The sequence below is a fragment of the Nuphar pumila genome, chromosome 1 (genome assembly GCF_984573655.1).
Source record: "Nuphar pumila chromosome 1, dmNupPumi1.hap1.1, whole genome shotgun sequence".
NCBI lineage: Eukaryota > Viridiplantae > Streptophyta > Magnoliopsida > Nymphaeales > Nymphaeaceae > Nuphar > Nuphar pumila.
Genome location: NC_143249.1, coordinates 103,372,276 through 103,397,281, shown reverse-complemented (window position 1 = coordinate 103,397,281; position 25,006 = coordinate 103,372,276). Strand labels below are relative to the sequence as shown.

General features: G+C 43.9%; 1 protein-coding gene across 1 annotated transcript; it reads left to right on the top strand.

The window, feature by feature from the left end:
- Positions 1–489: 489 nt before the first annotated feature.
- On the top strand, positions 490–8,928 carry LOC149849083 (uncharacterized). Its single transcript, XM_090007006.1, has 12 exons — positions 490–616; positions 707–1,290; positions 1,666–1,993; positions 2,134–2,200; positions 2,423–2,485; positions 2,640–3,747; positions 3,798–3,807; positions 3,857–4,733; positions 4,869–5,318; positions 5,676–5,815; positions 8,061–8,180; positions 8,843–8,928. The coding sequence occupies exons 1-12, from the start codon at positions 490–492 to the stop codon at positions 8,926–8,928; spliced, it is 3,960 nt and encodes a 1,319-aa protein (XP_089863132.1).
- The last annotated feature ends 16,078 nt before the right edge of the window (positions 8,929–25,006 follow it).

The window sequence follows — 25,006 nt, the reverse complement described above, 5'->3', positions numbered from 1 at the left end:
AATTTTGTAATTTGTTGATATCTGTTTAGTTAGTTAGATTAACTGCAGTTTATTTTTCTAGTCAATAGGATTAGTTAGTAAATATAGGATTCACATAGTAAGTACATATAGGATTCACGGTTATTTCTCTAGGATTCATAAATTTTCATCCTTCTGGAGCGCTTAGACAGGTGAGTTCTAGATAACATAGCTTGAATTCCCATTTCTGTACTTAAGTATATTTAGAATAGATTTAATTTTGAAGTTGAATTTCCCTTTTAGCATGATTAGCATAGTTTAATTGCATTTAGTTTTAATTCCTTGCTTTTCTTCGTTGTTTACTGCTTTCTTTTCATTTACGTAGTCAGGTCGCATAGTTAGTTAGGTTACTTTGCACACATCTGGACTTAGTCCCAGTGTATGCAAGGGCGCAGGAATTTGGGTGTCCCGCTCCAACCGTTCGTTGAGGATCCAGAGAGAATTATACGTTCTTCTCGGAACCGATCCGAAATGGGGGACTTAGAACCCGAAGCTCCGGTGCGCCCTCTCAGGGAGTACTTCCTCCCCACGGAGTACACCCAGGCGTCGTGTATTCGCAGACCAACTATTGGGGCGCCACACTACGAGATTAAGGCCAGTGTGATTCAGATGCTTCCATCTTTCTACGGCCTTAGTCACGAGGATCCCTATAGGCACCTTGACGAGTTCCTTGAAATATGTTCTACAGTGAAAATTCAAAATTTCGGGGATGATGCCATGAAATTGACCATCTTCCCATTCTCATTGAAGGATAAAGCCAAGTATTGGCTAAAATCCTTGGATACGATAATAATAGGGTCATGGGATCAACTTCAGCAGGAGTTCCTGAAGAAATACTTTCCTATCGGTCGGACGAACCAATTCCGGCGAGCCATCACCAGTTTCTCTGAAATGGATGGCGAGCAATTTCATGAGACGTGGGAAAGGATGAAAGAACTCCTTAGGAAATGTCCCCACCATCAAGTGCCCAGATGGCAGTTGGTGCAAAGTTTTTACGATGGATTGTCTGACCGGAATCGTCAGATGATCGATGCTTCATGTGGGGGGACTTTTATGTTAAAAAGTGAGGATGAGGCTTGGCATCTATTTGATACTCTTTCTGAGAACTCTTTGCACCATGCCTCTACCTCTCGCTCTAAGAAAGCCACACCCAGTGGACCCAAGCGGGGTGGTGTCTTGGAGATTGGTCCGTCTACTGAGCTGCAAAGCAAAGTGGATATGATTTCTCAGAAGTTGGACCAACTTCTCTCAAGCCCATCACAACCTCAGCCAGTGTGTGCATTATGTGCCAGTCCGGCACACGTTGTCACTGAGTGCCCTTCAGCAGCTCAGTATCCTGAATTTGTGCAAGAGCAAGTTCAGGTCGCTCAGGGTTACACCAGACCCCAGAATAACCCGTATTCATCTACATATAACCCGGGGTGGCATAATCATCCTAACTTCTCGTGGAAGAATCCCCAGACTTCCACCCAGTTTCCCCCCTCTCATCTTGCTCAGCCGCCACCATTCACTCAGACACTTCAGAGGCCGAGTTTTCCTCAGATCATTCCTCCTTATTCTTCCCAGCCCTCACAAGAGCCTGCACAACAGACTTCTTTCGAGGAGAGACTTCTCCAGGCATTCCAGGAGGTGAAAACCTCTAATCAGAATGCCTTCGAGAAGTGCAGCCAGATCTTGAGTTCTCATACTCAATCCATTGCGAAGTTAGAATCGCAAATGGGGCAGTTAGCAGAAGCAATAAGTCGGAGACCTGAGGGCAGTTTGCCGAGTCAGGCCGTAATGAACCCGAAGGGCAAGAAACCAATTACAGGAAGCTTGTACATTACAGATTCACAACAACAAGCCAAAGCTGTTATGGCCCTTCGGAGCGGACGTGAGTATCACTTCGAGAGTAAAGCAAGGACAGAGGAGCCAGAACCGATCATACCATCTTCTGCGGCTCAGTCCTCAGCCCCAGTTCAGAAGCAGGATAGAGGTGAGCCTTCTCACAAAGAGGAGGACCCCCTGATGTACATCCCCAAGCCACCCTATCCAAAGGCGTTAGAATCTCCCATTGGCAGAGGAAAGCAAAGCACCAAGGTTCAGGATATGCTTGAGATCTTCAAACATGTACAGATCAACCTGCCATTGCTAGATGCCATCCAGCAGGTGCCGGCTTATGCCAAATTTCTCAAGGAACCTTGTACTCAGAAGAGGAAATCTAGAGGAAGAGTTCCTACCGAGGTCCATCTGACTGAGCATGTGAGTTCAGTGCTTCAGCACCAGACTCCACCCAAGCTCAAGGACCCTGGAGCCCCGATTATATCTTGCACCATAGGAAACATCAGGATAGAACGTGCCTTGCTCGACCTTGGAGCAAGTGTGAACATTCTGCCCGGATATTTCTATGATTCAATTGGGCTAGGAGAAATGAGAACGACCCTGATTACACTCCAACTAGCCGATCGCTCCGTCAAAGTGCCGAGAGGTATCTTGGAAGATGTGCTAGTGAAAGTGGATGAGTTCTACTTTCCGGTCGATTTCATTATCCTTGACATGGAGGGAATTGATAGCCAGCACCAGACTCCGATCATTTTGGGCAGACCATTTTTGGCGACTGCCAATGCCTGCATCAACTGCAGAACCGGAGCCATGGACTTGTCGTTCGGCAACCGAAAGGTCAGGCTGAACATCTTCAATGCCGCGATGGGTCCAGTGGGAGATACGGAGTGCTTCCAGGTTGATATAGCTCAGGATTTAGTTGAGGCACATCCAGAGTTGTACATGATAGAGGAGTCCCTTGATATGTATTATACAGTAGATGATAGTTATAGAGATAGTGTAGATGTGTCGTTAGCATCGTCAGGATCCCATATTTGGAGAAGGAGCATTGAGCCTCTCCCACCACTTGCTGAGACCCCAGCCAAATTATCGATAGAGTCTCCCCCACAACTTGAGTTGAAACCCTTGCCGGATTCACTCAAGTATGCATATCTCGGAGTTGGTGAGACTCTGCCTGTGATCATCTCGTCAAAGCTCACAGAGGAGCAGGAACAGAGACTGCTAGACATCTTGCGAGAGCATAAGGCAGCGATTGGTTGGGGGGTCGCAGATTTGAAAGGGATTGATCCTTCATTTTGCATGCATCAGATTCATTGTACTGACGAATCAAAACCGGTGCGTGACACGCAAAGGAGATTAAACCCCAATATGAAGGAAGTGGTGAAAAATGAAGTGGTCAAGTGGTTGGATTCTGGGATTATATACCCGATTTCTGATAGTCAGTGGGTCAGTCCGATCCAGGTCGTGCCGAAGAAATCCGAACTCACTGTTGTGGAGAATGAAAAGGGGGAGAGCATTCCGATGAGGACCACCATGGGGTGGCGAGTCTGTATTGATTATAGGAAACTGAATGCGGCAACACGGAAGGATCACTTTTCGTTGCCATTCATTGATCAGATTTTGGAAAAACTCGCCGGACAGAGCTACTATTGTTTCTTGGACGGATATTATGGATATAATAAAGTAGCTGTCCATCCTGACGACCAAGAGAAAACCACATTTACCTGTCCGTATGGCACCTTCGCGTTTAGGCGTATGCCGTTTGGGCTCTGCAATGCCCCGACAACTTTTCAGAGGTGCATGATTGCTATCTTCTCTGGCTTGGTGGACGACGTCATGGAAGTTTTTATGGATGATTTTTCTGTGTATGGCTCTTCCTTTGAGGATTGCCTTCAGAAACTTACTCGAGTACTGAGTAGGTGTATGGAGACGAATCTAGTATTGAGTTGGGAAAAGAGCCATTTTATGGTCCAAGAGGGGATTGTACTTGGACACATTGTGTCCAAAAGAGGGATAGAGGTTGATCGAGCGAAGGTTGAGTCAATTTCACGATTAACTCCACCCACCACTGTTAGGCAAGTACGTTCATTCTTAGGGCATGCCGGATTTTACAGACGGTTCATCAAAGATTTTAGCAAAATCTCTCGACCGCTCTGCTCGTTATTGGCAAAGGATCAGCCCTTTGAGTTTGATAATGATTGCATGAAGGCCTTTGAGATACTCAAAGAGTCCTTGACCACTGCGCCCATTCTGAGATCTCCAGATTGGACACTTCCATTTGAGATCATGTGCGATGCTTCCGACTATGCGATGGGGGCCATTTTAGGACAACGGGTCGACAAGAAGCCTTACGTGATATACTATGCGAGCAGAACTCTGGCCGATGCTCAGATGAACTACACCACGACAGAGAAGGAACTGCTCGCAGTAGTATTCGCTTTAGATAAGTTTAGGTCCTATCTTCTTGGTTCGAAGGTGGTTGTCTATTCTGATCACGCTGTATTGAAGTACCTTCTCAGCAAGAAAGACACCAAACCGAGGCTCATTCGCTGGGTTCTGCTACTACAGGAGTTTGATCTCGAGATTCGAGATAAGAAGGGAAGTGAAAATGTAGTAGCAGACCATCTCTCTAGACTGATCGTGGAGTCTACTCTGGATCAGAGGCCGATCAGTGATTCCTTCCCCGATGAGAAAATTATGGCCGTCGGAACATCGCAATTACCTTGGTTCGCAGATATTGTGAACTATCTGGTTTCGAGGCAGATTCCTGTGCATTGGAATAAAAATGAGCGTGAGCGATTCTTATCACAGGTGAGGCAGTACTATTGGGATGAACCAGAGTTGTTCAGATATTGTGCAGACCAGATCATTAGAAGGTGCGTCCCGGAGGAAGAGTATGAGTCCATCCTCAGTTTTTGTCATTCACTAGCTTGTGGAGGGCATTTTAGTAGTAGGAAGACAGCTGCAAAGGTTTTGCAGTCTTGTTTTTTTTGGCCGACACTCTACAGAGATGCACATGAGTTTTGTAGGAAGTGCATTCGTTGTCAGCAGACTGGGAATATGTCCAAGAGGGACATGATGCCCTTGCTCCCGATCTTAATTGTTGAGATTTTTGATGTTTGGGGCATAGATTTTATGGGCCCATTCCCACCATCGTTCGGCAATTTATATATCTTAGTGGCGGTTGATTATGTGTCCAAGTGGGTCGAGGCTGTGGCAACCAAGACCAACGATCACAGAGTTGTGCTTAAGTTCATTAAGCACAATATTTTCAGTCGTTTTGGTGTGCCACGTGCGATGATAAGTGATGGTGGAAAGCAATTCAGGAATGTGCAGGTGGCTTCTCTTCTGAGAAAATATTCTGTCAATCATCGGTTTACCACTCCTTATCATCCGCAGACCAGTGGACAGGTCGAGGTTTCTAATAGAGAAATCAAGCGGATCTTAGAAAAGACAGTCCGCCCGGACCGCAAGGATTGGTCCCAGCGATTAGATGATGCTCTTTAAGCATATAGGACTGCATTTAAAACCCCAATTGGCATGTCCCCATATCGTCTTATTTTCGGGAAAGCGTGCCACCTCCCTGTCGAGTTGGAACACAGGGCTTACTGGGCAATCAAGAAGTTTAACTTCAATATCACCCAAGCTGGAAAAGAGCGATCATTGCAACTCACTGAGCTAGAAGAGCTCAAGAATGATGCATACGAAAATGCCAAATTATACAAAGCTCGCACTAAGGCCTTTCATGATAAGCACATCATCAGAAAAGTGTTTGAGCCAGATCAAAAAGTATGGCTATTCAATTCTCGTTTACATCTATTCCCAAGTAAATTAAGGTCAAGATGGGATGGACCTTACATTGTTAGGGAAGTATTTCCGCACGGGGCAGTGACATTATTTGACCCAAGTACCAGAGGCACATTCAAGGTGAATGGGCAAAGACTGAAGCCCTACATTTCAGGTACTTTACAGGCAGGTGAGTGCGAGGTCTTGGATCTCGCAAAAGAATAGGGTCTGAGCAAAATAATGTATTATATGTATCCTAGAAGGAGAAATTTCAGTTAGCATTTGTTTTTGTTTCGTATTTGATTTTATATGAGCTTACAATTGCTTTGATTCATGCAGGCTTATCTGACATTCACTGTGTGAGAATAGGTTATTGAGCTCAGGACATGGCTTTTAGAGCAGACAATCGATTAGGTCAGTTGAAAACTGAGCATCCGCGTATGCTTAGTGGTGGAGCATGATCCAGTCTAGAATCAGCTCAAGAGGCCCCCGCATATCAGGTCGTATCTATCCGCTCTCCTGTCTTGATTTCAAGTTCTGTTAGTGTGCATCTACACTGTAATTTTATATCTCTGCATGCCACTAGGGACAGTGTCATTCAAGCATGGAGGGGGGGGTTCAGTAGATACACACTATTTTATCCTGTTTATCATGTTTTGGTAACTAAAACTCATAAATTAGGCATTTCAGAATTTTTTTTAGCATATATGAAGGTTGTTGACATAATCAGACATGTTAGAAACTTTTAGAAGCCCCATGAGGAAAATTTTTTCTGAACAAAGCTAAAAGGAGCGAGTATTTTTGTGAAGTTCAAAGAAAATACTGTATCTGAATGCGAAAAGCTAATTTGGAATCACAAAGTATAAGTAAGCACAGTTTGAAATAAACTACTAAGTAAATGAAAAATATTAGGAAAAGCTCGAGCTTAAAAGAAAAGAGTCTGCGTTAGGTTGTTTGGATGATTTCACAATCCCGAGTAAGATGAGTGCAGAAGCTAGTTCAAGCATTTGCATTCCACCCGAAAAGGAGAAGGAAAGCTTTGAGAGCCTCGGAAGCTGAGACCAGATACAAGTTGAAGTGTCTGAATCTCGTGTTGAAAAGGTAAATGAAGGAAGTCACTTTTGTGTCTAGTTAGTGTCTTTAACATACAGATAGTGGTATAAGAAGGCATTAACCTTGCACAGGGCACAAAAGCAGACCACACGCAGGCGAATGAAAAGAAAAGAAAAGAATGAAAAAAGTGAAAAAATTGAAAATTCAATGAAAAAAAAAAATGAGAGCTTAAATGAAAAAAAAAAAAATCATTACTTAGAAGTAGAATAAAAGACTGTGCAGAAAAATACACAAGTGATGAAAAATGAACAATAGCATGATAATACACAATTTTCTGAGAAACGATCATAGATAACTGCAATTTTTAGAAGAGTGAAAGGAAAATTTTTATCGTGGAGGCAATAAATTTCTAATTATGATTCTGAGAAGTGAAAAATTACATGAAATATTTGCTAAATTTGATTTCTGGAATTGCCTAGCATTTTTAAAGAAAATTTAGAAGTTCTGCATGATTTCTAATGTTTGTGGGTAGCATCTCTGCAAACCCTCACGAGACCTTACTCGTCCACTGGGGTAACCCAGGGGTTTAAAGGGCTTGTTGCATGAGCTAAATGCAACCGTGATTCCTACGAAAGTGAGTTAGTTGTTTAATAAATTTTGCATTTTATTCGGGGAGTACATATCTTCATCGCGAGGGTAGGGTATATTGCTAGGGACTAGCAATTATTCTAGCATGGGGGTATTTGATGATGCATTAATTACGCATAAATATAATATATTTTTATTACATAAATGCATCATTTATAGATTTAGAACCCACACTTAGATGCATATAGATGTCATTGAGCTACGGTTCGAATTTCGTTCGAATCGGATTTAAAACGAGAGAGATATCGCATTTTTAGTGAAACGGGTCAGACCTTGGAGTGAAGCGGGTCAGAAGTGGATCCAAACGCCCATTTTGGGCCTTGGATCTGGGGAAAAATACACCAAATCCAACCCCAATCTAGATCCAAACCTATTTTGATTTTTATTTACTAAAACCCCCTCAGAAAAGGCGCTTAGCAATAAAGTTTTTTTAATCCTTCTTTGGGAAATTGTGAAAAATGAGGATGTAGCTATAAAAAGGGCACAAAACCCTAGAAAAATTCTGTCTTAGCCTTAAGAAAACACACCTCTCTCCAGCCTGATTCTCGTTCCTTCATACGCCTCCCTTAGCCACCACGCCTTCCACCTTCAATCCAGTCCGGTTACTGTAGGGAAAATGCTTGCAGATGCCGGAAACCGCCCCTTCTTCCCTTCCCATCTCTTGTCTCGTTAGCCATATCTTCCTCTTCTTCTCACAACTTGCTGGTGTTGATGTTGTTTGTGGCATTTTGCAGGTACTCCAGCAGGATGCAGCAAGGGAAGAACATCTTCAGCATCATTGAAGGCAGCAGGGTGCATTTCTTGGGCTAATTCCACTCTCTTCCACCTCCACCCTCATCAAACGGCCTCAATAGGTTCGTTCTTTTCCTCTTCTTCTCTTCTAGTGTACAACCCGTGTGATTGAGTGTGTTTGTGTTGTTTGATGGGTTTAGTGGGTTTCAACCGTAGAGTATTACTTGGTGTGTCAACCAGCACCGTAGAGTTTTTTTTTGGGTACACCGTTCAGTCATATCTTTGTTTTTGTTTTAGTTTTAGTTTTGAATCAAGTTGAAGTTCGATCTCCATTCTAATTCTCTGTTTCTGTTTCAACTCCTTGATTTAATTTGTGCATTCGTTGGTTTCATTTGTGCTTTCTGTTTAGTTTTTTTTTCTTTCTTTAGCTTTGCATTCAGCATTACAATGTGCGTATCATAAACTCTTAGAAATCTTGAAGCCGTGAGACCTGTTTTCTGGCTGGAATCCTCTGTTTAAAGTCTGAACAATTTTGCATTTATCTGAAAGATGCCCGATATTTTCATTTTGTAATCACCGTGAAATTCATTTCACGATGTTGTTTTGTGGATGAGCAGTGCTTGATTGTAGATCAACGGTTTCAATCAAGATTGATATCTACAGCTGATTGAAGATTTGAATTGGGCATTGAAAGACAATCAACTATCTGATTTTTAATTGACGATAGAGGAATACGGTGGCTGTTGGAAATTCTGATGAACATCATTGTTGCTTGAAATTCCAGATCCGTATGGTTGTTTTGTGTTGATTGCTGTTGAGCTTTTGGCTTTTAGCTGCAATGCTGATATATGGATCAGGTTAATTGATTAATTGATTGAACATTCTAAGTTCAAATTTCTGAAGCTCTGTAGGGGTTCAATTTGCTGAATGCATCTGTTTGAAATTCCAGTTAGCATGGTTTGAATGATCTCTAAGTTTCTAATGAAATGCTACCGGTGTTTAGTGAAGTATGCTTACTGTTTTGAATCAAATCAAAATTCTATTAAGCTTCCAGCTCAAGCAAAGTACTGTTTACTGAACAGTCTGAACGTGATACATGGCTGCTACTTGCTTACTACCGAACTCTTGAGGTTTCATATTAACTTTGTGATGCAATGCTGTTAAACTATTAGCTATTAATTAATTGCGTTATTGGCCAGTAGTTGTTAGCTACAGTTAGGTAATCTGTAATTGTTACTTGAATTGTTAGTTTATTAATTGTTAAAATGTCTGCTGGTAGTTAAGTGAGTAGTTGCTGAGTTTAGATTATATACTAACATGATTTTTGGAAATAGAATGATGTTAATAGGTTAGCTGGATTCTCACGTTAGCCTTGTTCCAAGGCAATTTTATGCTAGGTGTTTGTTGCATTTGATGGATAGTATGGGTCTCTACAATGATTTTTATGTTGCTATTCAGTATGATTTCAAGTTCTAGTAGTTGTGTTCTAGTATGCTGAAAGATTGCAATAGTTTAGATTAGATATAGTTGTTGTTTAGCATCATTACATTAGAAGTAATTTTCATTGAGCAGTCTAGGTTAGGTTAGTCCAAAGTTGCGCAAGGGCACAATTGTCTTTTTTCTAGTTACGTAGTTCTTCTAACTTCAATCCTTAGAAGTTTACTAAGTTTCTAGTATTAATCTAGAGTTGGTTGCAGTATTAGAATAATTAGTTTAAGGTATTGGCTCTGATAAATTCTTATTTTACGTAGAATTAGGTTAGCAATTAATCTTAGAATTAATTTAGAAATAGTTGTTCCCATTCCAGTATATAGTTTACTAACTTTTCTTTTATATCATGCAGGTGATATTAAGTTGCAGTAAGAGCATCTCGTCTCAATGATAGATTGTCATACCAAGTGATTTGACGAAAATGCCCTTGTGTTCGCAGGCTTAAGTCATTGCGTGCCTCGTTTCTGTTCTTGCTCAATTTTGAATTCGTTGTAATATTTTTTGTAATTGAGCAGATTCAATATCAATAAAGTGCAAAGTTTAGAATTAATATGAGTATATCTCGTTCCCTGTGGATTCGACCCGTACTCACCACATTCGTGGAAAGTCGGTTTTTATTACTTGATTGGTGATTTTCCGAAACATTTTCAATGATAAAATAGTGTTTAAAAAAATACCATTGCAAAAATCCGATCACAAGGCATATACAATTATGCCAAAACCCTAACTGAAATACACGGAGGGTGCGGGGCAAGGCAATTACTAGTTGAACCGAATATGGTTCAACTTGAAGTAGCCACGGACTGGTTTTTGATAGGAAGCTATTGACGGCCATCATGGTGGCTCTACGAGGCTGTGAGTGTACCAAAACAAGGGTCTACACTCTTGCTGCCAACGAGGTTGTAACTCAACTGATGGTCTGGCCCTTTGGACCAGACTGTCATGCACGCTAAAGGGTTTTGGTCCGACGCATGGTTCGGACCAGACTAACCCACAGATTCGGTTGGGCGGGTTCCTGCCCCTAACAAGGTAAACCTACGGTTCTAAAGAAAGAAGGCACGGGGGCCGAACAAAAAGGGGAAGGGTCTGGTTCTTCGGACCAAACGGCTACTAAGCAGGGTAAGGTCTGAACTTTTCAGTTCAGACCCGAGCCCAAAGTGTCTTAGCCTAGAGGAAAAAGGCCCGGGCGTTCAGCACAAGCTGGCTGGCACTCGGTCCTAACTAAGTGGAGCCGCGGCTAGCATTAGGGGCTAGCTGGGCTGCCAACGGGTTCAGGTCTTAACCACGGTTCAGACCTGCACCCACAGAAAGCTAACAGGGTGCTAACAAGGTGATAAGGGGTGCACAACACCCACGATGTGCGTGCCCAGCTCCAGCCAAGTAAAAACTGGCTGGGCTAGGTTCTCGCCCAACGTTGGTCAATCAGCTATAGGGTAGGTCTGGACCCTCGGTTCAGACCAGCACCCTAACCCACGCCATCTAGCACTATGTGTAGCACGAACATGTAAAGAAATACATTTATAAATGTATAATATATTTATTATTATATATATATATTTTTGAAAACTGCTGCTATTGGGCGCGCGGGCCACCTGCACAGTGCCAACTCCATTCTTGGAGAGAAATGGATGGACAATGGGGGTCTGGTCCACTGGACCAGACTGAGCCACCCTTGCCAGCGTGAACCAGAGCCCAAGGGCTCAGTTCGCAGCAGCAGAAAAGGTGTGCTGGGCACACCTACAGCCAGCCCAACCTGCTCCAGTCCGGGTTCCAAAAGGGAAAACCGAAAGAAATAAAAAAAGTAAAAATAATGAAAAACAAAAAAAACAAAGGAAACAATAGGGTAACACATCAACCACCGACAGCCTGGCCTTCGCACAACTCAAAGGAGGTGATCACGTTGTGACCCACGCCCAAGGGCTAGGCTGCAACACCAGTCCCATTGTGCTGGGACTGGGTTTAGCCGAAAACCCAAAAAGAAAGAAAGCACATTGAAAAAAAAAATGAATGGGCTAACGGGTTGGGTGTAAGTTGGACGAGCCTAGCTCGGTCCAACACACCCCTATGATGAGAATGCCATGAAATCAATCAGAAAACAAAAGAAAATGAATGACATGGCATCATTATCATGGAAAAATGAACAACTAACATGCAAAGGAGAAACAAAAGCAAAGATGCCAATGTAGGAATCGAAAGGAAATCTATTGCAAAAGCATGCAGGACAAAAGCTTGTGAAAAACAATGAAGATTCAATATTTTAAACTACTGTTCTAGCTAAATCCGCCATTTGGACTTGCATGCATTGATGCAAGGCGCCATTGGCTTCATGCCAATCCGTAATCAACGAAGAAGGTGAGTCTTCACCTTAGCTAGTATTGTTGTAACGCCCTGGATTTCTAAAACAAAGCTAAGTTAAAATTTTCATGAATTTCTTCTTCTTTTTTTCTTTGCAGCGGAACTTAGAAAAGCTTTTAGCAGCGAAATAAGACGATAATGAGTCGTCGGTTTTAGAAAACTCCGAGCACGTTGCAGGTATTTGGCCAAGCAACTCATTGACCACCAAAGTGTTCCATTTTATCGAAAACCACATGTTTATTACAACACTACTGTTTAAAAAAGCAGTGTAGGTTCAATAAAAGCAGTACAACTTTGTCTAGAGAAACCCTGGAACTCGATGCCGCCTTACTCCGCATATCGCCACGCAGGTACAACACCTGAAATCCCCATAACACGGGGTCAGAACCACTGAAGGTCTGGTAAGTAAGCAAACACCTATCTATTCAACTCAAGTAAATGCAGGGTCGCAGTTCGTAATACGACGCTCAAGTCTCCATGACTTAGCGTATATCGCAAAAGCCTCCTCAGGGCTATGAGTTGAACATTCACGCAAGTCTTCATGACTTCGTATAAGCCTCTTCAATGTTGTGAGTTAGAATAACCGCTTAAGTCTTTACGACTTAGCTTTGACCTCTTCAGGGTCACGAATGGATGTCTAGCTCAAGTCTTTATGCTTGGCACATCCGTATCCTATGAATCTAAGGACAACTCTTCGAGCTTCGCATAGTCGTACGGATATCAATGGGGTTCTTTCCCAATCGGTCCAGTAGTATACCGACCATGACACCTTCACAAAGGTTATGCAGGACTGACTCAACATCGTACATACACGCATATATTCAAAGTATCGTTGTACCTAAGCTAATGCTTTGTTTCGATAATTGCACCTCCCCCTGGGCTTAGGGGACTCATATCTGGGCGACAACGCGACGATCTGGGGGTTGATTATTCTATATATTTTAGAAACCCCAGAGGCCTGTTGACCCCATCCCCCTAGTAGGACGGTAAAGCATACCAGAAGAGATCTTTACTAGGTATCCGAATGCATTCTGCTACTGCAGTAGTTGGGTTCAATCCTTAGATATTTAAGGATAACCACGACCTCCATACCTTTGAGTGACGGAGGCCATCAATGAACTCTATCAGGTTCGGGTGAAATGTATGTCACTCAAGGCTGCGCCATCACTGTCTTCCTCGGTGAGAAATTCTGAAAGGAGCCTGCCGGTCTTACAATTACTTGACGAACATTGCATGCCTATAGGGCAACCTTTGAGAAGTATGTACCCGACCCCAATCAACCACACGGTTTTCACCGTGGAACAAAGGTTTTATTCATATGCATGCTTAACTCTGCTCTCGGCACTTCGGCCTTAACGAGCACTTCACCTCTTTCGGTGGAAACAACACACTCCGACTCAGCGGCCCTTACGAGTCTGGTTGTCTGATAATTCTCAATGAGCATGCACATGACTCGATCTCTACGGATCGGCTACTCGGCGTATTTTTACGCAACGAGCTCAGGACCTCGTCAAGGCGCTACCACTACTTTGGCGCAACGGCTCTTACAAGTATGGTGCCCTTGCAGGTGTTAGGGAGACAAGTCATTCTAACATCGTTTCAACAAAGGGCATCGTTGTGCCACTTAACTGGTTCTGGCAGCTCTTTTGCCAACCAATCCGTCATTACCTCCTTTGCTTTATCGGCAGTGGCGTGACGAACATTTCTACATCGTAGAAGGCATTCCATGAACTGGGTAGCACTCCTGCTACGTTCTTTCTGAGCTATTCTTAGCTTCTTCAGGAACTTCAGCAACACTTCCTCTCTTTAACGGAGAAAGCGTGCGTTTTTTTTTATCCATTTCAGCGGCATCTCCCCTCTTTGGTGGGAAATCGCTACGCTTAACTCGGGAAATGGATGTGCACCGTTGTGCGTACTTTGCATCCATTAAGGTTGCAGGAACCCTAGGCCATAGCCAGGCCATACGTAATTGACTTAGTCTTTACGTAAAGAGCATTTTGCCAAAAACCGAAGCCTTTCCAATAGGGGCTTCATTCGTCAAGCAGAATCTTGAACGAGGAGCGGTAAGGGAATCGCATTGGCGATTTGGAGTTGATCTCCATTTGAACGCTTATTTATGCGCCATATATGTAGTATAAGCAGAAGCCTGTGCTTTATACAGCGGCGGCATAAAGAAAATGCATATACTATTGTTCAGGGTGTGTAACTGAACGAAATATTCTACGTATATAACAAAACAGGAGCCTTGGCATCGTTCGACGCGACGGCGTAAGTAAATACATTGCAGAAAGCAGGAGCCTTGGCATCGTTCGACGCAACGACGTAAGTAAATGCATAATCGGAAGTGCATTAATCGGAAAGTGCAGAGAGCAGGGAGCCTTGTCATTATACGACGCGATGGCAAAGGTAAATTACATAGCCTGTGCGATATAGGACGCGTCGGCAGAATCAGCAGATATACACCTAGATCTGTATCCAACGATAGTTACGAGGCGAGCGAGTGAACACCGAAGTGTCCTAGAGGGCTCAACCAAGAACTAGGGCGAGATACTATTTTTGAAGAACGCATATACTGCGCATTCGAACATATATATCTGACAATAGTTACGAGGCGAGCGCGTGAACACCGAAGCGTCCTAGAGGGCTCAACCAAGAACTAAAGCAAGATACTACTTCAGAAAGTATATGCTATATAAAAACAATCAAATACTTGAGAGAGATAGATTAATGAAGCGAACTTACTTCAATTTGAGGAAGAAACGACTCTGATTGCTTCAAACGCTTCGAACAAGGCTCGACTTCGAAAAAGGATCAACTCCGGACTTCGGACGAAAAAGGACTTGGACTTTGACTTTGAACAAAACCAGGTTCAAGTCAAGTCAACTAGGTTCAGACTTAGGTCAAGTAGGTTCAGACCTAGGTCAGGCAGGCTAAGACCAGATCAGGCAGGCTCAGGCTGAGTCAGGCAGGCTCAGGCTAAGTCAGGCAGGCTCAGACCAGGTCAGGTGGGCTAGGCTAGGTAGGAGAGGTTTGGAAAAGGAGGAGAGAGAGAGGGTTTGGCGATTTTCTAAAGGAGGGGTCATCCCCTATTTATAGATTCTGAAACTTGATCCCCAAGTTTCAGAATTTCCATTTTAGTCCATGGCTTTTTCAAAAATTACTTTTGATCTTATCCATCTGACTGTTTGATATTATCCAGAAGGAATATTCCATGGAATATTCCCTGGAAGGTGCTGGAAGGTCCTGGAATGTTCTAGAATATTCTAGAATATTTTCTGAGAAATATTTCTGTGGGTCCCACCAATATTTTTGCGGGTCCCGCAAAAAAGTTGAGTTTTCGGCATTTTTTTCTGAAAATTTCTGAGTAGGCCATTATCTTCGTATTGATGTAACTAAGAAAGTTGGCTCGCAGGAATCCTTTGATTTCGTTCAGATAGGAAGTTATGGCTTCCAGAGTGTTTGAGCATATATTCGCGATTCGACGAATATCCTAAGTATAACTGGCTCGCAGGAATTGATTTGTTTCGCATTCTGAGAAAAAATGCTATTTTTACCGGTAAATGCCTCATGAATTTATTCAGATATTTTCTGAAAAATTGCGGGTCTTACATCATTACCCCCTTAAAGGAATTTCGTCCGCGAAATTCAGTTAAGAGTACAAAGCGAAGAGTTCAGGATATTTATCCCGCATATCCGATTCGGGCTCCCAAGTGCAATCATCGACTCCGTGATGTTGCCATCTCACTTTAACAAGTGGAATGACCTTCGACCTAAGCACTTGTTCTCGACGGTCCACGATCTCGACAGGTATTTCTTCCACAGTCATATCTTCCTGGATGTCAATATCTTCATGTTGGATGACGTGGGAAGGGTCGTGAACGTATTTTCTAAGCATTGACACATGAAATACGTTGTGTATCTATGTATACTGCGGTGGCAATGCTACTCTGTAGGCGGTCTCTCCTATCCGGCTCAAAACCTCGAAGAGACCAACGAATATGGGGCTGAGTTTCCCCTTCTTTCCAAAACGGAAAACACTTTTGGTTGGAGAGACTTTGACGAAGACCTTGTCTCCAACCGCAAAAGTGAGTTCCCTACGTCGCTGATCGGCGTAGCTTTTCTGTCGACTCTGAGCAGTCAGTAGTTTCTTTCTGATCATGTGGACCTGCTCAGTGTAATGCTGCAAGACAATGGGCGAGTCCAAGGTTCGCTCACCCACTTCGCCCCAATGGATTGGTGATCGGCAGGGTCGTCCATACAGGGCTTCATATGGTGCCATCCCAATACTAGCATGGTGGCTATTATTATAAGCAAATTCAGCCAACGCTAGGTGGGAATCCCAATCACCCTTCTATTCTAGCATACAGGCTCTTAGCATATCTTCAAGAGTCTGTATGGTTCGTTCTGATTGCCCATCTGTTTGGGGATGGAAAGCTGTACTGAACTTGAGTTTCGTCCCCAGGGTTCTTTGAAGCTGCTCCCAAAAGTGAGAGGTGAACTTCGGGTCACGATCAGATATGATCGAAATCGGCACTCCATGGAGTCTAACAATTTCCCGAATGTAGATTTCTGCCAATCGTTCAGTTGAGTATCGAGTGTTGATTGGCAGGAAGTGAGCAAACTTGGTGAGTCTGTCCACGATCACCCATATTGAGTCATGTTGTCTCTTGGATCGAGGCAATCCAACGATGAAATCCATCGTAATGCCTTCCCATTTCCATTCTGGAATCTCGATCTGTTGCATCTTTCCACCAGGTCGTTGATGTTCGATCTTAACTTGCTGGCAGATCAAACACTTTGAGACAAACGTAGCCACATCACGTTTCATACCCCTCCACCAGTACTTTCTCTGTAAATCTCTGAACATCTTGGTACCTCCAGGGTGGATAGTGTACTTGCTACTATGAGCTTCCTAGAGTACTTCCTCTCTGAGCTCAGGGTTATTTGGCACCCAAATCCTTTCTTCCATCCATATTCCTCCATCTTCTTTTAAATGGAAGAAGGTATCATCTTTTTCAGCACGAGCTTTTAATTCCAAGTACTGGGGGTCCTTGAACTGTTCGGCTACGATGCGATCGAGGATCTCGATATGGATCGTCAGGCATGACAATCGAATCTTTCCTGGATTAGCCAGGAATGGCTTCCAACTGACGAAATCCTCCATCAGCTTTCATTGTCCTATGAGGCTGGCCAGAGTGCCAACAGTCTTGCGACTAAGGGCATCTGCTACGACATTCACCTTTCCAGGGTGATAGGAAAGCGTGAATTCATAGTCTTTGAGGAATTCCAGCCATCGTCGTTGCCGCATATTGAGTTCTTTTTGAGAAAAGAGGTATTTTAGGCTTTTATGGTCCGACATGACCTCAAATTTCTCTCCATACAGGTAGTGTCGCCAGATTTTAAGTGCGAACACCACCGCGGCAAGCTCCAAGTCGTGGGTTGGATAGTTTTTCTCATGGACTCTCAACTGTCGTGACGCATAGGCAATTACTTTGCCATGCTGCATCAACACACAACCCAGACTTGTTCCCGAGGCATCGGTATAAGCCACGAAGCCTCCCTGACCAGAAGGTAAGGTAAGGACAGGGGCAGTGGTAAGCCTCTGTTTGAGAACCTCAAAGCACTCCTTACACTGGTCAGTCCATTCAAATTTAACTCCCTTTTTCAGTAATTTCATCATGGGTACGACGATTCAGGAGAAGTCTTGTATGAACTTCCGATAATAACCGGCAAGTCCAAGGAAGCTACGGACCTCAGTGATATTTTCTGGTTGCTTCCAGTCCATCACAGCTTCGACCTTCGCAGGATCTACTGCGATTCCATCTTTTGAGATCACATGGCCAAGGAACATTACTTTGTCTAGCCAGAATTCACATTTTGAAAACTTGGCATATAGCTGATTATCTTGAAAAGTTTTCAAGACGATTCTTAAGTGCTCCTTGTGTTGTTCCTCATTCTCTGAATATACGAGAATGTCATCGATGAAGACGATGACAAAGCTATCCAAATATGGTCTAAATATCCGGTTCATTAGATCCATAAAGACAACAGGTGCATTAGTGAGTCCGAAGGGCATTACTACGAACTCATAATGGCCATATCTCGTTCTAAAAGTAGTCTTAGGTATATCCTCTTCCTTAACTCTGAGTTGATGGTACCCAGACCTGAGGTCGATCTTGGAGAACACTCTCGTTGTTCTGAGTTGATCGAATAACTCCTCAATCCGAGGCAACAGATACTTATTTTTAACGGTTGCCTGGTTAAGCATCCGATAATCGATGCATAACCGAAGGGATCCAGCCTTCTTCTTTACAAACAACACCGGGGCTCCCCATGGTGACATACTTGGTCGGATGAACCCTTGTTCCATCAGTTCTTCCAACTGACACTTCAACTCGCTGAGTTTAGCAGGCGCCATTCGATATGGGGCTTTGGATATCGGCGCAGTTCCAGGTAAGGATTGAATTCCAAATTCAACCTCACGAAGTGGTGGAAGTCCTGGAAATTCCTCAGGAAACACTTCGAGAAATTCCCGAACCACTTCCAAACTCTCAAGGGATTGGATATTTGAGCCTTCAGCTGAAAGGCTAAGTAGGAAGGCTACACAACCCTTCCTAAGGTATTTCTGAACCTTAAGAGCTGATATAAGCCGCTTTTGTGGAACTGGCTTGGATATCCGGTATTCTATCTTAGGCATTCCCGGTCGTGATAGAATCACCCTGCCCTCTCGGCATAAGATCCTGGCATGGTTCTGGGCTAACCAATTCATTCCCAGAATGACATCGTATTGTACCATATCGATTAGGATGGCATCAGTAGGCAAGTGTTGCCCAGCTATCTCTATATCCAAATTCTTGATGCAATGGATACATTTGGTGCGTGAACCCAACGGGTTGTATACTTCGATCATTTTATCCACCGGTTGTACCGAAGCGTGGAGTTGTTCTGTAAAATCATCGAAGATAAAGGTATGAGTAGCACCATAATCAAACAAGACGTAAGCTGCATGTCCATTAACAGGTACGGTGCCTTCAATGAGGTCACCGGTTTCGACTTGTTCAGTCGTTACAACGTATACACGACCTGCAGCAGGCCTTTGTTCTACTCTAGGTGGGGGTCGTTGGACTTGTGTTCGCTGTGGTATTTGTTGAGAGGGTCCGGCAGATCCGGCATTCCTCCTTTGCTCGTCAGCAAGCTTCTTCTTGCACTGTCTTGCAATGTGGCCCACTTTGCCACAGTAGAAGCATCCACCTGTGTCACGTGGACATGGTCCTCTTGCGTGATTTACCTGGCATTTTGGGCAATTTGGGTTGGACTGCAGATTGTTTGGAGCCATGTTCTGCCTTGGCCTTACGACCTGTTGAGTAACATTCCCACCTTGGAACCTTTTCTTTTGAAAGGGTTGTCGTGAACCCTGGACACTTGGAAACGTTCTCTTCTTGTTCCCACCATCAACTACGGGCCTTTTCGCTATGATCACTTTTGATCGCTCCCAATCCACTTGTATTTTCGAAGCTGCTGCCACAGCCGTTTGAAAAGTTTGGGGCATGCTGGTGATAACCCGTGACCTTAGCCCTTCTCGCAGTCCGTTGATGTACTTGTCGGCCCTTTCTTGGTCGGTCTCAAATAACCGGGAGCAGTACCGTTCAAGATTTTGAAATTTGGTGGTATAGTCAATCAGACTCATGCCACCCTGCTCCAATTCCAGAAACTCCATTTTTTTCTTGTTTCTGGAGTATAACGGGAAGTAATTATCCATGAAAGCTCTCCGGAAGTCAGTCCAAGGAATGACTTCAACTTCCGAGAACTGGATAATCTTAGTGGTATCCCACCACTTCCGTGCGTTGTCTTTCAGCCTGTACGTGCCAAAGTTGGTCTTCTTTTCTTCTGGTACTCCCAGTACCAGGAAGGCACGTTCTGTCTCTTCGACCCAACTCTCTGCCAGTTCAGGATCGGCTCTACCGGCGAAGACTGGCGGATCGAGCTTAAGGAATTTTTCATAGGTTATTCCCCCAAGGTTTTCGTTTCGAGGTGCGACTGGTTCTGGCCTTGTTTCACGGATGGCAGTAACCAGATTGTTGAGCGTTTCCAGTAGGAATCCTTGAGTATGGGACTCCTCACTCGGCATGGTTCTCCTCATCGTAGGAGTCATTTATCTATCACATACAAGCAACGTGTTTTAGTTTCTCAATGTATATATCGAAGCAAAGTTTCATTTACTTAATATACATCACATTTACACAAGTATCGCCTTAAACAAAACGTCATGCCGCACTGGCAGACTTTTAGGCGTTAAGAAACTATATACATGAGTCTATTGACTCAAAAACACTACCAGTCTCTTCTAGGAACTGGGTTTCTTTCTTGACCCAAACAATCCGAAGTATCGTTTGCTTCCACATTGCCTTGGTGCAGGCACAACTAGTTTTGGCTTGGGCGGCACTTCCGTACTCTCAAGCGACTCTTGTGGATAGATCAGTGATGCCGGTCCACTTTCCCATTCAGTGGCATCATAGCTCGGGGAATCCGAGACCATAATGGGATGATATAGGTTGTATCCCTCTCCTTGGCCATTCAGGCTCGGCGTTTGTGAAGCCGCTCCGTTCCCCTATATAATGGCACTATGATTCGAAGAATCCGAAATCATAATGGGATTATAGAAGGAGTTATTGCATCCCTCATCCTGACTGTGCAAGCTAGGCATACATGATGCCTGTTGATAGCCTTGCGATTGACCGAATCCCTCAAGGAAGTTCAAGTCAAATTCTACCAGAGATGGTAGCTCATCTGAAGTCAATGGGGTGTGACTACTCCCAACACTTGTATGGTGTGATCCACTAACACGCGAGGTCTTGTCCCTAAGACCAAGCGATCCCCGCCGACCCATATCGGCGGTATATTTCCTTTGGCATTCATTGGCGGAATGCCCCTCTTCGCCACAAAACTGGCAGTCTTGTACCTCATATGGGCACACCCACTCATCGTGCATAATCCCGCAATGATAGCAGTAGCCTCGTGAGTCGTGAGTTGTCATCTATACAAAGATGCACCCAGATCAGAACAAGAAGTGTAAAATATACTTACAGTGCGATATGGTGGACAAGACGGATCTCGAACCAGGTTTCTTAGACTCTTGCTCTGATTCCAATTCTGTAACGCCCCGGATTTCCAAAACAAAGCTAAGTTAAAATTTTCATGAATTTCTTTTTTTTTTCTTTGCAGCGGAACTTAGAAAAGCTTTTAGCAGCGAAATAAGACGATAATGAGTCGTCGGTTTTAGAAAACTTTGAGCACGTTGCAGGTATGTAGCCAAGCAACTCATTGACCACCAAAGTATTCCATTTTATCGAAAACCACATGTTTATTACAACACTACTGTTTAGAAAAGCAGTGTAGGTTCAATAAAAGCAGTACAACTCTGTCTAGAGAAACCCTGGAACTCGATGCCGCCTTACTCCGCATATCGCCACGCAGGTACAACACCTGAAATCCCCATAACACGGGGTCAGAACCACTGAAGGTCTGGTAAGTAAGCAAACACCTATCTATTCAACTCAAGTAAATGCATAGACCACTCAGGGTCGTAGTTCGTAATACGACGCTCAAGCCTCCATGACATAGCGTATATCGCAAGAGCCTCCTCAGGGCTATGAGTTGAACATTCACGCAAGTCTTCATGACTTCGTATAAGTCTCTTCAATGATGTGAGTTAGAATAACCGCTTAAGTCTTTACGACTTAGCTTTGACCTCTTCAGGGTCACGAATGGATGTCTAGCTCAAGTCTTTATGCTTGGCACATCCGTATCCTACGAATCTAAGGACAACTCTCTGAGCTTTGCATAGTCGTACGGATATCAATGGGGTTCTTTCCCAATCGGTCCAGTAGTATACCGACCATGACACCTTCACAAAGGTTATGCAGGACTCACTCAACATCGTACATACACGCATACATTCAAAGTATCGTTGTACCTAAGCTAATGCTTTGTTTCGATAATTGCACCTCCCCTTGGGCTTAGGGGACTCATATCTGAGCGACAACGTGACGATCTGGGGGTTGATTATTCTATGTATTTTAGATACCTTAGAGGCCTGTTGACCCCATCCCCCTAGTAGGACGGTACAGCATACCAGAAGAGATCCTTACTAGGTATCCCAATGCATTCTGCTACTGCAGTAGTTGGGTTCAATCCTTAGATATTTAAGGATAACCACGACCTCTATACCTCTGAGTGACGGAGGCCATCAATGAACTCTATCAGGTTCGGGTGAAATGTATATCACTCAAGGTTGCGCCATCACCGTCTTCCTCGGTGAGAAATTCTGAAAGGGGCCTGCCGGTCTTACAATTACTTGACAAACATTGCATGCCTATGGGGCAGCCTTTGAGAAGTATGTACCCGACCCCAATCAACCACACGGTTTTCACCGTGGAACAAAGGTTTTATTCATATGCATGCTTAACTCTGCTCTCGGCACTTCAGCCTTGACGAGCACTTCACCTCTTTCGGTGGAAACAACACACTCCGACTCAGCGGCCCTTACGAGTCTGGTTGTCTGATAATTCTCAATGAGCATGCACATGACTCGATCTCTACGGATCGGCTACTCGGCGTATTTTTACGCAACGAGCTCAGGACCTCATCAAGGCGCTACCCCTACTTTGGCGCAATGGCTCATACAAGTATGGTGCCCTTGCAGGTGTCAGAGAGACGAGTCATTCTAACATCGTTCCAACAAAGGGCATCGTTGTGCCACTTAACTGGTTCTGGCAGCTCTTTTGCCAACCATTCCGTCAGTACCTCCTCTGCTTTATCGGCAGTGGCGTGACGAACCTTTCTACATCGTAGAAGGCGTTCCATGAACTGGGTAGCACTCCTGCTACGTTCTTTTTGAGCTATTCTTAGCTTCTTCAGGAACTTCAGCAGCACTTCCTCTCTTTAACGGAGAAAGCGTGCGTTTTCTTTTATCCATTTCAGCGACATCTCACCTCTTTGGTGGGAAATCGCTACGCTTAACTCGGGAAATGGATGTGCACCGTTGTGCGTACTTTGCATCCATTAAGGTTGCAGGAACCCTGGGCCATAGCCTGGCCATACGTAATTGACTTAGTCTTTACGTAAAGAGAATTTTGCCAAAAACTGAAGCCTTTCCAATAGGGGCTTCATTCGTCAAGCAGAATCTTGAACGAGGAGCGGTAAGGGAATCACATTGGCGATTTGGAGTTGATCTCCATTTGAACGCTTATTTACGCGCCATATATGTAGTATAAGCAGAAGCCTGTGCTTTATACAGCGGCGGCGTAAAGGAAATGCATATACTATTGTTCAGGGTGTGTAACTGAACGAAATATTCTACATATATAACAAAACAGGAGCCTTGGCATCGTTCGACGCGACGGCGTAAGTAAATACATTGCAGAAAGCAGGAGCCTTGGCATCGTTCGACGCGACGGCGTAAGTAAATGCATAATCGGAAGTGCATTAATCGGAAAGTATAGAAAGCAGGGAGCCTTGGCATCATACGACGCGATGGCAAAGGTAAATTACATAGCCTGTGCGATATAGGACGCGTCGGCAGAATCAACAGATATACACCTAGATCTGTATCCAACGATAGTTACGAGGCGAGCGAGTGAACACCGAACTGTCCTAGTGGGCTCAACCAAGAACTAGGGCGAGATACTATTTTTGAAGAACGCATATACTGCACATTCGAACATATATATCTGACAATAGTTACGAGGAGAGCGCGTGAACACCGAAGCGTCCTAGAGGGCTCAACCAAGAACTAAAGCAAGATACTACTTCAGAAAGTATATGCTATATACAAACAATCAAATACTTGAGAGAGATGGATTAATGAAGCGAACTTACTTCAATTTGAGGAAGAAATGACTCTGATTGCTTCAAACGCTTCGAACAAGGCTCGACTTCGAAAAAGGATCAACTCCGGACTTCAGACGAAAAAGGACTTGGACTTTGACTTTGAACCAAACCAGGTTCAAGTCAAGTCAACTAGGTTCAAACTTAGGTCAAGTAGGTTCAGACCTAGGTCAGGCAGGCTAAGACCAGATCAGGCAGGCTCAGGCTGAGTCAGGCAGGCTCAGGCTAAGTCAGGCAGGCTCAGGTGGGCTCAGGTGGGCTAGGCTAGGTAGGAGAGGTTTGGAAAAGGAGGAGAGAGAGAGGGTTTGGCGATTTTCTAAAGGAGGGGTCATCCCCTATTTATAGATTCTGAAACTTGATCCCCAAGTTTCAGAATTTCCATTTTAGTCCATGGCTTTTTCAAAAATTACTTTTGATCTTATCCATCTGACTGTTTGATCTTATCCAGAAGGAATATTCCCTGGAAGGTGCTGGAAGGTCCTGGAATGTTCTAGAATATTCTAGAATATTTTCTGAGAAATATTTCTGTGGGTCCCACCAATATTTTTGCGGGTCCCGCAAAAAAGTTGAGTTTTCAGCATTTTTTTCCGAAAATTTCTGAGTAGGCCATTATCTTCGTATTGATGTAACTAAGAAAGTTGGCTCGCAGGAATCCTTTGATTTCGTTCAGATAGGAAGTTATGGCTTCTAGAGTGTTTGAGCATATATTCGCGATTCGACGAATATCCTAAGTATAACTGGCTCGCAGGAATTGATTCGTTTCGCATTCTGAGAAAAAATGCTATTTTTACCGGTAAATGCTTAATGAATTTATTCAGATATTTTCTGAAAAATTGTGGGTCTTACAATTGTAAAAGGAGATGGAAGATGTAGAAGTGCTGCAGCTATTCCACGCCAAGGAGAAGCCCACGGCTGGAGTGAGGGAGTTTGAGAAAAGGGAGGAAGTTTTGGGAGAGAGAAGAGAGAGAGAGAGTGAAGAAGAAAAAGTCGCCCAAACAAGGGGGACCTGTTTTTTTGTAAAGGTTTTATAGATGTTGGCTTAGGGTTGGACGGCTGGGATTTAATCCCTCCAAGATGGACGGTTGGGGAGCTCCACGCCCCCAAACCACCAATGCATGTCAAGCCTTCCAAAAAGTTTTGCAGAAATTTCAAAAACGCCATTTTTGAAGAGCCTTAAAGTTTCAACAAATTACAAGGGGGCACCCTTGGCTGCCAC

Excerpts from the sequence above, each read along its gene's own strand:
- LOC149849083 (XM_090007006.1), top strand. The coding sequence starts at position 490 with ATGGGGGACTTAGAACCCGAAGCTCCGGTGCGCCCTCTCAGGGAGTAC. Across the intron at positions 4,734-4,868 it reads AGGTGCGTCCCGGAGGAAGA|GAAGTGCATTCGTTGTCAGC; the intron begins GTATGAGTCCAT and ends TGAGTTTTGTAG. Across the intron at positions 8,181-8,842 it reads TCATCAAACGGCCTCAATAG|ATCCGTATGGTTGTTTTGTG; the intron begins GTTCGTTCTTTT and ends TTGAAATTCCAG.